Here is a 17,229-nt window from a genome sequence, read left to right as displayed (position 1 = left end):
CAATCGAGGTGGATGCTAATCTCCCGCACTCCAATGAATCATCTCCGATTAAAACGGGTCTGAATACTTTACGCACTCCATGACGCCGGCTAAGATCTTCACTGACGGTACACACACAACATACAAACCTTGTTAAGTTTTTTTTCCGAAGCGCCAAAGACGCTTCTTTGTCTAAATTTTAACTACGCAAAACTACTCAAAATCATACACTACAAGTAAATGTAATACATGTGAGAAACAGTTTTACACAAAAAGAAGAAGATGGGTGGCTTTAGTTCATTTCACTTTATTTTGCTCCATATTCGCACGTCCTTCACCTTCGACATTTCGCGTTCAACTGACCTTCTGACCTAGCAGCGCGCGCCGCTCAAATTCATTCTTTCGCCCAATCGGAGCTCCCTACGATATCGCTGTGGGCGATATCTCCCGTCTCTTTTTCCTACTTCACATACACTATCAACATAGAAGCCATCTAGAACATCATCACAATATTACGAGTGACACCTGTCTCTGAGTCATGAATATTATCTATCATGATCTACCTCGCCTATCAATTTAGCCATGCAACCCATTCGCCCACAGTTGGGTTACCCCGTATACCCAAGCTTGAATAGTTGAGAGACATGTTACCATTCTGTACGACGAGGTTGTATTTAGTAGGAGTAGGAGGTGGAGACACACTGGCACAATGCCTGGTATCATTGAATCCATTCGTAGCGGCGGCGTACTTCCTGATACTCATTTTCATTTATTGTTCTGAACTGCTGTTTCTAAATTTTGATAATGGTAATTAATTAAAAAGTTTACAGTTTCTAGATACGACAAAAAGTTACAAACCTGTTTTCATAAGTATGGACCATATTGGTAAAGTTTCATAAACAATGATCAAGTCTGTTCGGACGAATTTGAACGCTAACACAGCGACACGAGAATTTTGTATTTGTGGATTTAAGATTTATTTATATATGAGTAAATACGAGTCTATATGAGTAAATTGTATGCTAAATATCAACTCAAAGTGTTCTTTCTCTTATTCAGGTGCCAGTGCGCTATGTTAGTGCGCAACTGTGAAGTAAAAAATAAAAAAATGTTAGTGAAAGAAAAGTTAACTAATAACATTTTTACTAATCTTATATAACAGATTTACTAAGTACAATTGAGGAAACTTAATCTATTATAATGTCGTCTTCGGCATCTTTGCCATCATCACAATTAAATTGAAACATTTCTGTCATATCTAAACTCATGGATGACGGCGATATTGACTGTGAAGCTTGATCGAGTGTGTTCTGGGATGATGAGACTATTGAGGCATGTTTTACAAGGTGCCGCCACTTCATTCGACGATTTTGAAACCACACTTTTACCTTAAAAAATATCAATTATAAGATAACCATATACAGTACTTCATTTGATTAAGATTTAGTATTTAGATTTAGTATTAGTATTAAGATTTAGATTTAGTACTACAGTATTTACAGCAAGCATTAATACGTACAACACAAAGGGCCCAATTGCAGAGATAATGAACGAATTCAAAAGCATTACCATTTACAATAACAATCACAAACCAACACAAGCGCCAACTTTGCACTAAATCATCATCAATGGTCCTCCGGTATTTTCTCGTCCACGTCGATTGTGTACAGATAAGGTAAGTTGATCGAAGCAAAGGCTCAGTTTATGTTCCTCGTCCAGCAAGGAATATGTCAACCATTCAAAAGTAGCTGGGCCAGTCCTTTACACTTGGTACAAAAACCGATGAACGGTGGTGGCCTTGCGGTAATTATAGAAACTTGAGCGGTATCACGGTTCCTGACCGTTATCCTGTCCCACATATAGAAGAATGTTTTACTACACGTTTTAATAAAAAAAAAATCCTGTATCGACTTACAGAGTGCCTATCACCTAACTCCAGTGGCCCCAGAAGACATACCAAAAACCGCAATAACTACACCGTTCGGTTTATTTGAGTTTAAGTTCACGACCTTTGGGCTAAGAAATGCGGCGCAGACCCTGCAACCAGTGGCAGGTTTAACGGTACGCGGGCTGAGCGGCCGCGGGGGGCCCCCAACACCCTAAATCCGTCACTGCCTGCAACGATACTTAAACGTGATCTTAGAAGACTTGGACTTTGTATTCCCGTACGTTGATGATTTGTGTATTGCATCCAATGATATTACACAACATAAGGAGCACCTTCGAGCCGTGTTGAGCAGGCTACGATAGAATGGATTGGTGATAAACCAGGGAAAATGCCAAATCGGCCAAGCTTCTGTCAAATTTCTCACAGCAGATAGGATAAGACCAAAACCCGACAAGGTTCGTGCAATTTTAAAATTCCCTAAGCTCACAGTGGCAAAGGAACTAAAACGATTTTTAGGTTCCATTAACTTCTACAGAAGATTCATACAACACGCAACGAAAAACAAACAAACATTGAAAATATGATAACAGGAAATATTGAAAACTGTTGCACACCCCTGACAGGGACAAAACAACAACAGAAGCATTTTAAAAATGCAAAAAAGATTTATCGAGTGCTACCATATTAGCACATCCATCCCCAAATGCAAAAGTGGTCCTTGATGTTGATACGTCGAACCAAGCAATACGAGCAGCCCTTAACTAGTTGACCAATAAAGGGCTAGTAACCTTAGCATTTTTTTCAAAAAAAAACTTTCGCTACACCTGTGTAAGGCAAGCACATACGATCGGGAGCTACACGCGATTTATGAAGCCATTCAATATTTTAGAGATATTTTAGAAGCACGCGGTTTCACTGTATACACCGATCACAAGCCACTCACTACAGCATTTCAGCAAAGGCCAGAAAACACAAACCCAACACAACAAAGAAGGCTGGCATTTTTCTGTGAATACACTACTGATATTCGACATATTTCTGGCCAAGATAATAAAGTGGCATATATGTTTAGCGCGTTCTTTCGATTTGATAAAGATTAACGTGAAAGAGATGTGAATTGGATAGGTTGCGAGATAAGAGTGACTTAATTTTATTCTGTACAAATTCAACTTGAAGATTTCGTGGTAGTAGTGTAATGATCCTTGCTGAGCGTAGGTAGTATAAGTTTGTAGTATTAGTGTTAATAGAGGAACGCGTATTAGTATTGCAATAGGCACGGAAGCGTAAAGGTGTGTACGGAACCCTGCAAAGGTTAAATGCTTCAAAGGTTAAATGCTTTCGGCACTTTACAGTTCGTTGCAATAACATGCAAGGTTACCACATATGCCTAGCCGAATCGAAGCAATCGAAGCAGATATAGTAAATTTTACCCAATTAGCTTGCGAGCAGCAGAACGATGAAGAGCTACAGGATTTTCTACTAAACCCACCACATGATACCACTTTGCAGATCAAGCAACTTAACATACCAGACACCACTGCCAAACTGTACTGCGATATTTCTACTAACACCGTTAGACATTTTGTCCCAAAAACTTTCAGAAGACAGGTCATCGCTAAATTGCACGACGTAGCTCATCCCAGTGTTAAGGCTACGACATATTTGGTAACACAACGTTTGGTTTGGTCAGCAATGAGACGAGATTGCAAACAGTACGTTTCTTCACGTATTGCCTACCAGAGGACCAAGGTAAACCAACACAATCGTATGCCGATACAGCGCGTCGTTACACATTCGGCCTCAGCACAATTTTTCGATCGAAAAAAATCGATAGGCGCTCACGTAAAACTGACAGTCGGCCTCAGCACAATTTTTCGATCGAAAAAATTCGATAGGCGCTTACGTAAAACTGACAGTATAACTATTTCTTTTATACCCCTACATGAAGTTGGCCTTCCAGGTAAACAATTTTTAAAATAATTTATAAAAAAAATTTTATCACCCAAAATATTGAAAAAGAACCATAACATCTACCAACTTGCTTTTACATAACGTTTTTAAAAAACATGAACCTTGATTACGGAATTTTTCTGATATTCGATAATTTCCGCAGCTCAATGCGTCGCGGATTTTTCGCCATACAAAGCGGAACGATCGAATTTTTGTAGCATAGTTCATTTTGCTCGTGAGTATCATGGTATACCAGTTTTCAAAAAGACCAGTAAAATGAACACCTTGGCGGCGAAATGAGTGTCAAATGACACCAAAATGACAGCCGGATCGATCGAAAAATTGTGCTGAGGCCGATTGACATTATCGGTCCGCTACCACCATCCGATGGGAACCTGTACTGTTTAAAAGTAGTGGACAAATTTACGCGATGGCCTGAAGCCATTACCTTGCCGAATATTACAGCAGAAATGGTCTGCAAAGCGTTTGTAACCAATTGGGTAGCGAGATTTGGCGTCCCAGCCAAAATTACCACGGATTTGGGCAAACAATTCGAATCGGAGCTTTTTCGAAAACCAGCAGCGTCACCTGAAGACTACATCCTACCACCCACAGGCAATGTTCCATAAAAGGCAATGTTGTATAAAACAACAAGGTCGGCGAAATGTGACAAACTGTTGTTTACAATTTGTGTTTATTGTTATGCCGTTGACAGCCGAACCGAAACGTCGCCGATTTGCCGTTACCAGAGGGAGCAGAAAAAACATCGCTGCGCGAATCGAAAAACGCGCGAGCGCCAAGAGATGAAGTCAGAAAGCATAGGAAAGCGTAGGTGAAATTTTTTAACGATCTGCCGCGAAAATTTACTTTGCTACGTTGTACGATTTTGAGCAATAAAGTAAACGACAAGTTAAAAATCACGGTTTAAGTTTCAGTAGAAGAAAGAACTTTGCTTCTAGAACATTTAAAAAAATGTCACTTTCTTAATTTGTGAAAACCCGTGTGAAGCTTAGTTGAGTGATCATGAACCGCGAGAACGCTGAGTCCAACCCCTCCGCGAATTTGACAGTGCGACAACTTTCCCCGGTACACGATTTAGAGGAAGACACTGTTTCGATACAGGATTTGGTCCAGCAAGCCAGGGAGGCTAACGAAAGCTTCATCCGGCTAACTGCGCAAATCGCTCAGTTAAGCCCGAGTGTGTCACGGGGCCTTGGAGTGTCGCTGAACGCGCAATGTGGAGGCACGGTCTCTCCAGTCAGCCAGCTAACCGCCTTCCTTCGGCCGTGCCCGTACCGCGGAGTTTAACGCAAGGTACATCTGACCGCGGCAACACGGACCGTGAACCTGCGAGCGCACCGTCTCGATCGAGCATTGCTTTCCCGGATTTTCTGCGTTACAACGCGCGAGCTAGCACTTCTGCGACTCGCCGTAGAGACGCAGACCAGTACGCTGGGCCCAGCCAGCCGCCAGCCACGCAGCCTGATCGAGGTGATGACCTACAGCGAGCTTTAGAAGACCTGGAGATCAAGCAGCTTAGGGAACGGAACGAGTTGATGCAATCGTTCCAGGCAACCGGTCATCAGGGAACAACGCATCAGCAATAATCGCAGTTCTAGCAGAGCCACACCACGTTGCCCAGTATGCCAAGAACAATGCGCCAACGTAGAAAGCTGCCCTGATTTTCTTGCCATGGACAAAGACGCCCGTTGGCGAGCAGTGCGAGAGAAACATCTTTGTCGCAAATGTCTTGAACGATACTTTAATCGTTGCAAAAGAAGAACGCCGTGTGGCACAAATGGTTGCGTTTTCCTGCACAACAGATTGCTTCATGATGGTCGGAGAACCACAGCCGAAGCGCTATCAGCCAAAACCGGCGGACACCATATGAGCAACCACCACCAAACTTAGGAAAAGCCGCCACTCTTCAGTTATGTCCCGGTTAAACTTCATGGCAATGGCCGCAAAGTGGATACGTTTGCGTTCTTGGACGACGGCTCGTCCGCCACTTTCGTCGAACATGCTTTGGTAGAAGAACTTGGCCTACAAGGGACTCCTCATCCGTTGTGCCTCTGGTGGACGGGAAATCAGAAAAAAGAGGAAAAGAATTCAGTGAGGGTTTCGTTGAGTTTGTCAAGACGTGATGAAATCGGCAAGGTGTATGTCTTACCAAATGTGCATACCGTACAGAGTCTGGCGCTACCGAGACAGTCACTTAGCGCAGAGAAACTTCAAAGCACATTCGAGCATTTGAGAGGCCTAAAGCTTAATTCATACACTGATATCACGCCTAGGATTCTCATTTGTATGGATAACTGCCATCTAGGTAATCCGATGACATACCATATACTATACTATACTATACTATACTATACCGAGAGGGAAAGTCACATGAACCTGTTGCCACCAAGACACGATTGGGCTGGATAGTGTACGGATCCTTTAATACGGATAGTGTACGGATTCTTTGAACCTTTAAAAAAAACTCTGAGGTAACACCTGAGTATTCACAGCAGATAAAGTAATTTATGAATAAGCTTAAAATTATAAATAATTCTAATCATAACCCTAAGTATTTGTTATTTCTTATTTAATTATTAAAATTCAACGGACCACGAGTGGCCCACTTGAAGCGAATTCGTTTACATTCATTATATCATGGTCACGTTTCGGTCATCCATTTGTCACGCTTAGTCTTAAGTAAAATAATTAAAATGTAAAAGGTCGCACGACACGAATACTATTTAACAATGCGGTGCGCGACATGTCAGGTTGATGACGATCACAAATGACATTAAACTCACGGCACATACGAATAAACGGATCAGAGGAGCCAAAGCGAGTACGGCGTTCCTCCACGTCAAGCAGCAATCTAGCTTGGAGCGATCTCGGCGGAACATACATGTTGAGCTTCGAAAGAAGCGTGGGCGAGTCGATCCGATTGTCAAGAAGTCCCGCGACAAACAGCCTCTGAGCGTTGCAGTTCCGTTGCTTCAATGTATCGATGTCAAGCAGCGGACAGCGTCCCTCATAGTCCACTTGAACACTCCAGGAGCGCAAAGCGAACTGCGTGAATTTGCGCTGAATCGACTCTAAACGAGCTAGGGGGCGAGCAGCTGTAGGCCACCATACTACCGAAGCGTATTCTAGCACTGGCCGCACCAAAGTGCATGTAGCATATCTGCGATACAGAACATATTGTAATACACACTATCAGCCATAGACACATTGTAACACACTTTGGAAAGCCAAGCCACATCTTTGTAACACATTCATTCTTCTTCTTCTTTGGCTCAACCGATGTCGGTCAAGGCCTGCCTGTACCCACCCACTTGTGGGCTTGGCTTTCAGTGACTAATTGATTCCCCCCCCCCCCCCCATAGCAGGATAGTCAGTCCTACGTATGGCGGCGCGGTCTATTTGGGGATTGAACCCATGACGGGCATGTTGTTAAGTCGTTCGAGTTGACGACTGTACTACGAGACCGGCACATTCATTATAACACATTTAGTAGATCAGATCATATCATACACACCCGGAAGAGCTCAGGCCACACCATCCTTATAAAATCAATTGTGACACACTTATCAGAACCAACCGAAACGTACAACATAAGCAGGAACAGTTTATTCATTTTAACCCAAAGCATGAACAGTATATACATTAAACCCAAAACAGGAACTTAGAGACAAGAACCATCGTTCTTGTCAACAAAAGACAAACGTAACTAGCTGAGTGAAAACAATAATTTTCCAACATAAAATCCGGAACCAAATGTGCGAAACCCTTAACTTCATTTGAGTTTAAATAAAACCAATTGAAACCGTGGCAAGTCAGATTCGTTCGGACTATCAGGACATTACGCTGCCCAAAAATCTTCGCCTTTCAACTTATTTGAAGAGTTTAGTTATGTCCCCCTTCCCAAGGTAAGGCTTCTGAACTCCAACGTTTCCAGTAAGGGAAACCCCTTTTGGGTTTCTATGATCGGCTGGACGATCAAGTGTTGAAAAGTCCGCTTCGAACAAAGTATGATTCTACATCGATACATGTCAGTGAATCACTGACCTACCGCGACGGTACTCGACGTGCAGTTGTATCTCATCATCGCATTACATGGCGACCGTAGCTATCCTCCGAACTCATGACACGCAGTATAGAGTCTTTTCGTGCTATTTGTTTTAGTAAGCTGATCAATTGGTTACCCTTAGTGACAACGTGCTCTAGCTGGTCGTGGAAGCTCAAGTTTTCGTCAAGGAGCAAGTATAGTCCATACATACATCCAAGCATGCAGTCTGGCACACATGTGTTCATCCGCGTTGATAATGTGCGACCATCTCTCACCCCACCATATGACGGCCCGTACAAAGTGGTGCGAGAAAAGAAGAAGACGTGTGTAGTGGAAGTAAGAGGCAGAAACATTGAAATTTCTATCGAAAGGTTGAAAGCAGCATTCATCAATTCCCCTGCTGCATTCTCATAAAGGGGGAAGGGCTGTGGCGACACTGGACAACAAGCCAATCGCTCAACTATTGAGCATCGATCTTCATCCACGAAGACGGACCCGAACGAGGACAAAGGACAAAGGCAGACGTGACCTCAGGGATAGAAATAAATTTAATGAATTCTCTTCAACCCCAGCCATCGAACAAATAAGGTCTAAGTACCAGCATATCCGAAAGTCTGCCCATCGTTGGTTTTTCCCAAAATAGTATACTAAATTAAAGCTAACTGCAAAGATTCTTAAATACAGCCCTTCCTCGAGTTACGCGATACTCGGGCATGTGGATGCGACTTGCAAGAATTAATAATTTTGACAGTTCATAAGTCAAAAAGGTACAATTTTCGTCACTTTACAAATTAATGTGAAATGCAAAATAAATTGAAATTTTATTAAAGTTCAAAATCGGTATAAGTCAGAAATGACCAAATTTTCTATACAAATTGTGTTTAATATATAGTATGTAGTAAAAGTGCATACAGCTATTAGATTTGATCCAACATGACAAAATGTCAACTATATTTTGGCTGAAAAACGTAAAAGTAAAAAAACGTAATGTTTGAATCACGGGAAAATCCGAACTATGCGAATGTCTCCGGAACGCATTATTCGCGTAACTCGGGGGAAGCCTGTAGATAAAGCAATGATTCAAAATTAAGCAATTATCGCAGTAGTTTCGTGGGTTATTGAGTTTTTTCTAAAATTATTAATTAAAGTTATGTTTTAATAAAATGAAATGATATCATAAAATGTATGGCTTTAATGTGATTGATCGTACGCAGGCGATCGTATGGCCGTCAAGTATCCTTTCAGTTCAAGAGGTCAGTTTTTACTGAAATTAGCCGAGGTGGAACGAACTGTTGGAAGCTGATTAAACCAGAATTTTTGATAGTCCAGAAGATTATGGAAATACAGAAGGGGATTCCCTTACTGGAAACGTTGGAGCTTTGATGCCTTACCATAGGTAGGGGAACATTTCCTACTTACCTACTTACTTATCTGGCACTACAACCACTTTGCGGACTTGGCCTGCCTCAGGAGTTTCAGAAGCCGCTCACGGTCTCGCGCCTTCGGCTGCCAGTCCGTTATCCCGGCCTTAATGGCGGAAACCTACACGCCATCTTACCACCTCAGTTTAAGCCTATCACGCCTCCTCTGTCCTTGTGGACGGCCTAAAAATACTTTACATCCGTTTCCATGCGTACAACATAGCCAGCCCACCGGAGCCTGGCAAGCTTGATACGCTGCACGACCGTAAGGTCGCCGTACATATCGTATAGCTCGTCATTATAGCGGATGTATGTGAGTACCGGTACTATGTAGTCCCAGCTTCGTCCGTCGCGACAGGTTCTTTGAGGCGAACTGATTTTTCAGGCTATAGAATAGGTGGTCTCGTAGTACAGTCGTCAACTCGTGCGGCTTAACAACATGCCCGTCATGGGTTCAATCCCCAAATAGACCGCGCCGCCATACGTAGGACTGACTATCCTGCTATGGGGGGGGAATCAATTAGTCACTGAAAGCCAAGCCCACAAGTGGGTACAAGCAGGCCTTGACCGACATCGGTTGTTGAGCCAAAGAAGAAGAAGAAAATGGTGAAACGAAATCTGCTGGAAACCGCAAAATCTATCCGTATACTAATTCGGCCGGAGTACATTTCAGATCTTCCTTATAGCTAACTCTGATTCCTAACAACTCAAGAGGTAATCGTTCGGTCCATCATTCAGAAATATTCTTTCGCGATGCCAGCTATTAGTTGGTATCGCGAAAGAAATGGTTTAAAATTAACAGTCTGTAGGGAACTGCTCGATAGCAGGAAACAGAAAGTTAGGAAACTGCTCGACAGTAGCACGAACAGCCCAACTCGTGGGCATAAACGGAGCGCATAAGGAACCGTCCTTATGTAGCTCGTTATAATCTGAACTCCAACCGAACAAATCGTTTCCATCAATCCGAATTCCACACGTGCTATCAGTCCGCTTTCGCATAACCTCCAAAATGACCCCCAAAAGTCGTTAAAAATTAACCAGAGTCGTTTAAAATTGCTAGAATTTGGCATCGCGAACGCATTGAGTTCATTTGTTAATTATAACGACTGGTCCTACGCCGCCGTTAAACAAACGACTGTCAAGAGCGTATGCGATACAAATTAACAGTCGATTAATTATACTGCTCGAATTTTTTCCCCGTGTTTGCCTATATGCGCATATCGAACAGTCGTTAACTGTTTTGACGGTCGTTTATTTTAACAGGAATGAACATCAAATTAACTAGGTTAAACCAAAATGAACTTGAAACGACTGTTAAAATGTGTTCATTTATTTGCTTTTGTCTGTTTTAGTCACCATGTGCAATGGAGATGACACAGGCGAAGATGAAGGACGGCAGATGCCCAATTCCATCATATGCTGGAACTCCGTATGGGCAGCTGGAGTCATGCCTAACTGGGTCTAATCTGCGTGGTTTTGAAACTGGGAGTTGTCCTTTGATTTGAATGTGGTGGATAATAGGATGTTTAATTGTTTTGTTGTAATCCAGGGCTTCCATTAAGGATGGAAATTCCTTCAACAAATTTGTGTAAACATAAGACACCGCAAACAATTTTGTGGACGGAGTATCAACTTTGGCTATACTCGCTTTGGTAGACAAAGAGGTGAGTGGATCCACTAGCCATTTGTTACTCAGATCAACCATTAGACAATATCGTTTGAGGAAATCTACCCCATTGATCGGATGGTTCACTGCAGCAAGAACAAAAGCATGGGGAAAAGAACGACGTAGCCCCAAGGACACCTTTAACAATTTTACTCCATAAGTTGGAATGGGAGTTCCGTTTGCTGTAACTAACATATTATTAGATTTAGCCAAAATGCCAAAAATGGAATTACGAATGACAGAACCATCGGCTCCACTATCTATAAGAAATGTTAACTTAGACTCTTCGTCATAGAGAAAAAGGCAGCTTGAATAAGAAAGAACACTCACTGATCCCGCCGTATCTGCAGCGTTTATTCGTTTTTTTTGCGCGTCATTGTTGTAGAAATTACATGGCTCAACATATTTTGTTGCGGCACTGCCAAACTTTTAGTGATACCAACAAAAAGGTTTTTTAAGTGTTTTTTTTTCTTTCATGAACCTCTGTTTTAAGGGCAAATACCTCGATATTCTCGTTGCTTGACTCTTTTTTAACGCTACATGCAGTCACCATCGCCCCTTTTGATGTTTTCCATATTTTGTCCGCAATAGGTAGAATCTCTTTAAGGTTAGTTTTCCCTAGTGAAATCATGGCTATTTCTATTGATTTTGGTAGTCGCCCTAACCATAAACGAAAAATCAACTTATCTGAAATGTCACTGGAAGATCCTACAAGCTGCACGAGACGACAATGAAACTCCGACGGACTGCTATCTCCCATCTCGGCGTTGTAGAGAAGTTTCGAGATCCGCTGCTCCTCACTAATCGATAAGGGCGCCAGCAAAGCTTCCTTCAAATACGTATACAGGTTTGTGCAGGAGGATTCTGGACGATATCGATCACTTTCTCCAGCGTCTCGGGTGGCATGGCGGTGAGAACATCAGCATACTTGGGGCGCTCCGTTTTGCTTCCTGCGTTTTCAAACTGAGCCTCTGCTTGAATAAACCATGTACTAGGTGAGTTGGTCCAAAATGGTGGCAGCTTCACAGCACTGATCTCGATCTCATCCCGGATATTCTGTGGTGCGGTAGGTGGTGGCACGGGGCTCGTCATCGCGGATTGAGGTGTCGTCGATGGAGTTGCGAAATGTGCTTCCTCTTGAGCCGCATGATGTACCGACGCGTTCCTCCTGTCTCCGAGTTGTGGATGGTTTGAAGCCATGTTTCTGTTCAGATCCTTTTATACCGCAAAGGAATAACGCTCCGAACGAATCCCGCAAGAATGTGATTCTGATAAACCACGATGATTGCGTTGAGTGTGTGTATATGTATTGACGCAGTAGCGAGCGTTGATGAACACGCGTGCTTTAGTATTAGTCACGGACATCTTGATGGTGTGTGTGACATTTGCTGCAAGATGGTGCGTGTGTATGTGGACGCCTTGATGATGACGAGACTTGAAAAAACGTTTTTGTCAACAGACGTGTGCTGTGTGTCGGTACAGTATCGGACAGAATGATAGGACCCTAGTGTTTTCAACGCAGAATGCACCCGTTGGGACAGGTTTATGTGTGGTTTGTGTGTTTGTGTTTGTGTGTGTGCATGTGTGTGTATGTTTGTGTGTACATGTGTGTGTGTGTGCATGTGTGTTTGTGTATGTATGTTTGAATGTGTATTGGTATGTGTGTTTGTTTCACAACTAGGTCGTTTCGGATATATTTGTTAGTAGTTTTTTTGTGTTTTGGGTTAGGTTTTTGATGTAATAAGCAGGACCACTGCCCTCGCGATCAGTGTTTTTTCGATATAATAACAATTTTACGGTCTTCTTTCGCCGTGGTCTTCTGAAGACGTCCGGTTGACTTGTGCGTTTCGGTTGTCCAAGCGCGTTTCGGTTGTCTAAGCACGTTTCGGTTGTCCGAAGCGCGTTTGCCACAAAAGTGCGCGATCGTTCCATTGGCGCTGATAATCGGTACAATGTTTACCTCGACCCATTGTTACTAACATTGCTTGCTTGGACCGTCAAGAACGCGCTGGTTAAAAACATGGACACGGCTGATCCCGTTCTCTGCCTGCGCTCTACTTCTATACGCGATGAATTACATCGTTGTCGAGCAGCTAAAACATCGCATGGATAAAACTATCAACGAGTACGCGAGTAAGCGTCTTCCCTTCAAAATCGAGAACAGAATACGGCCACGCTCATAAAACAAAACGCACATTGAAAAGAACACCTGCGCGCCAGCTCAATGCACGCACAAAAGTTTCCCATGCGCACACAACGTGCAACGCAGAGATGCACGAAGGCCTTTCAATGGCGTGCACTGGAGAAACACCTGTAAGGGAATGCCGAGTTAATTGCTGTTGTGCGCGTGTCCATTTTGCATCGCTGCGCATGCACATTCATCAATCAGCACACCTGCGTTGTCGTCCGAGGAACAAGAGCTACTGTCGATGCAAACTTTAGCTTTTATCCAAGTGTAAACGCGCGATGTTTCACATGATAACACACATTATCAGAATACTTTCAACGCAATATGACATAGTGGCAAGCTACGTTTTTCAGACACAAACCCGAGCACTTGCAAATACACATTAAAAAGCACACTCTCTTTCTACACACACACAAACACACACACACACACACACACACACACACACACACACACACACACACACACACACACACACACACACACACACACGAACACACACACACACACACACAGACACACACACACACACACACACAGACACACACACACACACACACACACACACACACACACACACACACACACACACACACACACACCCGTGCGCGCGCACACACACACACACACACAAAACACAAGTAACGTGGCAAAACAAGTGCACGGTGCGTTGAAAAAACCAGGGTCCTATCTTCCGATGTCCGATACTGTATGTGTCGTTGTGGGGTGAGCGTAACTGGAAGACGTGTAATCCACAAAGGATCCTAGAGACGACGCAGGCCATTTCGATGCACTGATAAAACATGGCAAATGCTCCTTGCACCCCTTCTGAACGATCGAAGTCTTATGGGCTGCAGCTGAATCCTGTTGGAAGCAAAAGCTATCGTTTCCAAAAAGCTTCTTAGCTTATGGTTTCAAGTGCCCTTGAAGAACGTGTTCTAAATAGTACTCCTTGTTGATCTTCACGCCTTTGTCGATAAACAATAACGGAAACTTCGTCCTCCAGTTCATACGATTTTGATTCAACTAAACTTGTTCAGCCAACAACCCGTTTTACACTTTACCCGAATTGTTTGAATAGGCCTACAGTCAGTATGGTCTAAGGCCACTTCTGGTGTGGATTCATCACTAGATGATCCGTAAATAAGCCAAATTTACTATTTTATTCATTCCGCAAAACAACACCTCTAGATGTAAACAAAAGTGTGATTGACAGGCAAAACCAATGGCTACTCGAATAGGAAAGAGTTGTCCACCAGTGGAGAAATTATCCACCGGTGGAGAAAATTATCCACCGGTGGAAAATAAATTTTTCTTGGTTTCTCCCGGTAAGTTTGAGGTTTAGGGAGGATTAAAGCTATGTGAAGTTTTCACGAGAGTGTTGCTTTTCGGATTATGTTTAGCAGGGCGCTGTGGGGCCAATGATAGTTTTTTCATGATTCTAATGACCTTCTTTTGGACTTTTTACATGGTAAAATTATGTATCTTCTTCTTATCTCTATTTGTCTAGTTAATGTTGAATTTTCGTTGCCATTTGCTTCCTCTAACACAGAAAAGCAGTTATCGGAATCGGCGTTTTTAAGTACATCACTGTATACACATTCCCGATCAATTATGGTTTGGTTTGTTCTTTCTGTAGTCTACGGTAGACTGGGTACTGTGTGAACTCGTGCCCGTCACTGCAGCAGTGGGTGCTATTTTTGAACGGTGCTTCGCAGTCAGTGGTATTATGTGATCCCTTGCATTTTCAACAGGCAATTTTGCGAGTGCAAAAAGGTTCAGAATGCCCGATTTGATCGCATTTTTTTACATGTCGATATTTTTGGTATATATGGTCGAAAGATGGGTACTCTAAGGCCCTCAAATATGAGAGCCTGTGGTAGAACAGTTCCCACAAAAGTGATTCGTAGGGATGATGAGGGGATGAAGGTTCTATTACCGTATTGTGTGATAGTTACCTTGTACAGTTTTTAATCTCGAGTACTTACACTTTTGGGGATGCCGGTGACGAAAATCCTCCTAGCCTATATATTACAATATCTTTCTCGAGGTATTCAAGGTCTTCGACAACGCCGATTTCTTCCACCGAGCTCGGTGGTATTCCGTATATTCAGGATCCGTAACAACTTCGTTGGATAGCACCCGATCCTTTGCAGTATCCTTTATTTTATTTGGGTGCATTCGAAAGACTTCGGTAATGACCAAGTATTTTCTAATTTCTCTTTTAATTAATTTTCTAGTGATATACAAAAATCTACTATATTCAGGCCGCAGCTACCTAAGCCCGTATCAACATGGATTCGTGCCAAAAAAGTCGACTACCACGAACCTGGTTGAATGTGTAACCTATTGCACTAGCCAAATTGATGCCGGAGCTGAAGTCGATGTAATTTACACAGATCTGAAAGCAGCATTCGACTCTCTTCCGCACGCAATTCTTCTCGCTAAACTCGATAAGCTAGGATTTCCCAGCTCGCTCGTACAGTGGCTTAAGTCTTACCTAGTTACAGTGGCGGATTTAACGGTAGGCGGACTAGGCGGTTGCCAGGGGCCGCGCCGGCTTAGGGGAACCGTAGATCGCTAGTCTATCCCCCCGGAAGGAAGAACGTTGGGGCCCCGAGACTGGCGAGTCATTTAGACCCCACCCCCGCCAGCAAAAAATAGAGCTTGTGACGTATCGTAGAGGCTTCAAGTTTACTGTTCAATCTCCCAACCCAAGGGCCAGTACCACCCCCCACCCCCCCGCAACTCCATTTACCATTTACAGGGGGCTCAACTCGTCTTACCGCCTAGGGCCCCCGATACCCTTCATCCGCCACTGCCTAGTTAATCGCACATACATCGTCAAAATCGATAAGCACATGTTCAAAGAAATAGTCAGCAGCTCGGGTGTGCCATTAGGAAGCAATATTGGGCCGCTTCTCTTCATATTGTTCATTAACGATGTTACCCTCGCTCTACCTCCCGACAGTGTCAGTCTGATTGCCGACAATGCAAAAATTTTCTCGCCTATACATAACACATGTGATTGTATATTCCTGCAAGACTGCATTGAAATCTTCTGTTCGTGGTGCAAGTGCAATGGACTGACTATCTGCATCGAGAAATGCTTCTGTGTGTCTTTTAGTCGATGCAGGAGCCCAGTTACTGGTACCTACTTCGTGGACGGCACTGCAGTTAATCGACAAAATCATACCAAAGACCTGGGCGTTCTGCTTGATTCAAGTTTGAACTTTAAACAGCATATCGATGACGTTGTAGCCAGAGGAAATCAATTACTTGGCGTGGTTATCAGGACAACTAATGAATTTTGCAGCCCCATGTGTATCAAAGCTGTCTACAACTGTATCGTTCGTTCGGTTCTGGAATATTCGTCCTACGCCTACTTCCCTGGCAGGATCGCAATAATCTTCCTCCGTATGCTGCGCGGTGCCGTCTTCTAGGCCCTGAACCTCTTTCGGTCAGAAGACGCAATGCACAGTGCTCTTTCATCGCAGGTTTGCTAAATGGCTCTATCGACTCATCGCCTTTGTTGCTTCGAGTCGATATCTATGCACCATCCCGAACACTTAGGTCTAGAGAAACTCTACGGCTCGCTCAACCACGTTCCAGCGCTGGTCGGTCTGACCCTATGTTCTGCATTTCGACTGTCTTCAACACTGTCTCGGATTGCTTCGACTTCGACATCTCAACTCAGTGCTTCAAGGAACGTCTCCTGCTTTTGCCGTGGCCGCAGTGAATTGCGATACAAATCTTGTTTTCGTTATTATTTTTTTTAAATGAACTGTTACATCTTAATTAGGCCATACGGCCCGTTGAAGATTAAAATAAATAAAAATTATAATAATAATAAATATTATTATAGTATAATAGTAGCAATTAATATTAATATAGTATAATAATAATAATAATAGTAGCAATTGCTCGTACGTCTAACTGCTTCGTACGTGGTATAACATATACCACTTGTTGACAAGCATCAACGGTCCGTTCATCGTGATGCTAGTTTGAGCAGATGAATATAGAGGGCGCTGTCTTCGTAGAGAGGATGGCATCGATGCCACGATCGTA

At 43.2% G+C, this 17,229-nt stretch overlaps 1 protein-coding gene across 1 annotated transcript in view; it reads right to left on the bottom strand.

Annotated features, from left to right (window-relative positions):
• Window positions 1–266: 266 nt before the first annotated feature.
• LOC120959095 (uncharacterized) overlaps window positions 267–17,229 on the bottom strand; it is a 66,821-nt gene continuing 49,858 nt past the window's right edge. The window contains exon 3 of the mRNA XM_040382266.2: window positions 267–1,367. Within this exon, the coding sequence (XP_040238200.2) occupies window positions 1,167–1,367 (201 nt within the window). The 3' untranslated portion in view covers window positions 267–1,166. The remainder of the gene's footprint in view (window positions 1,368–17,229) is intronic.

This window comes from Anopheles coluzzii, chromosome 3, assembly GCF_943734685.1.
Source record: "Anopheles coluzzii chromosome 3, AcolN3, whole genome shotgun sequence".
NCBI lineage: Eukaryota > Metazoa > Arthropoda > Insecta > Diptera > Culicidae > Anopheles > Anopheles coluzzii.
The sequence above is the reverse complement of the archived record's forward strand: the minus strand, read 5'-3'. Positions and strand labels throughout refer to the sequence as shown.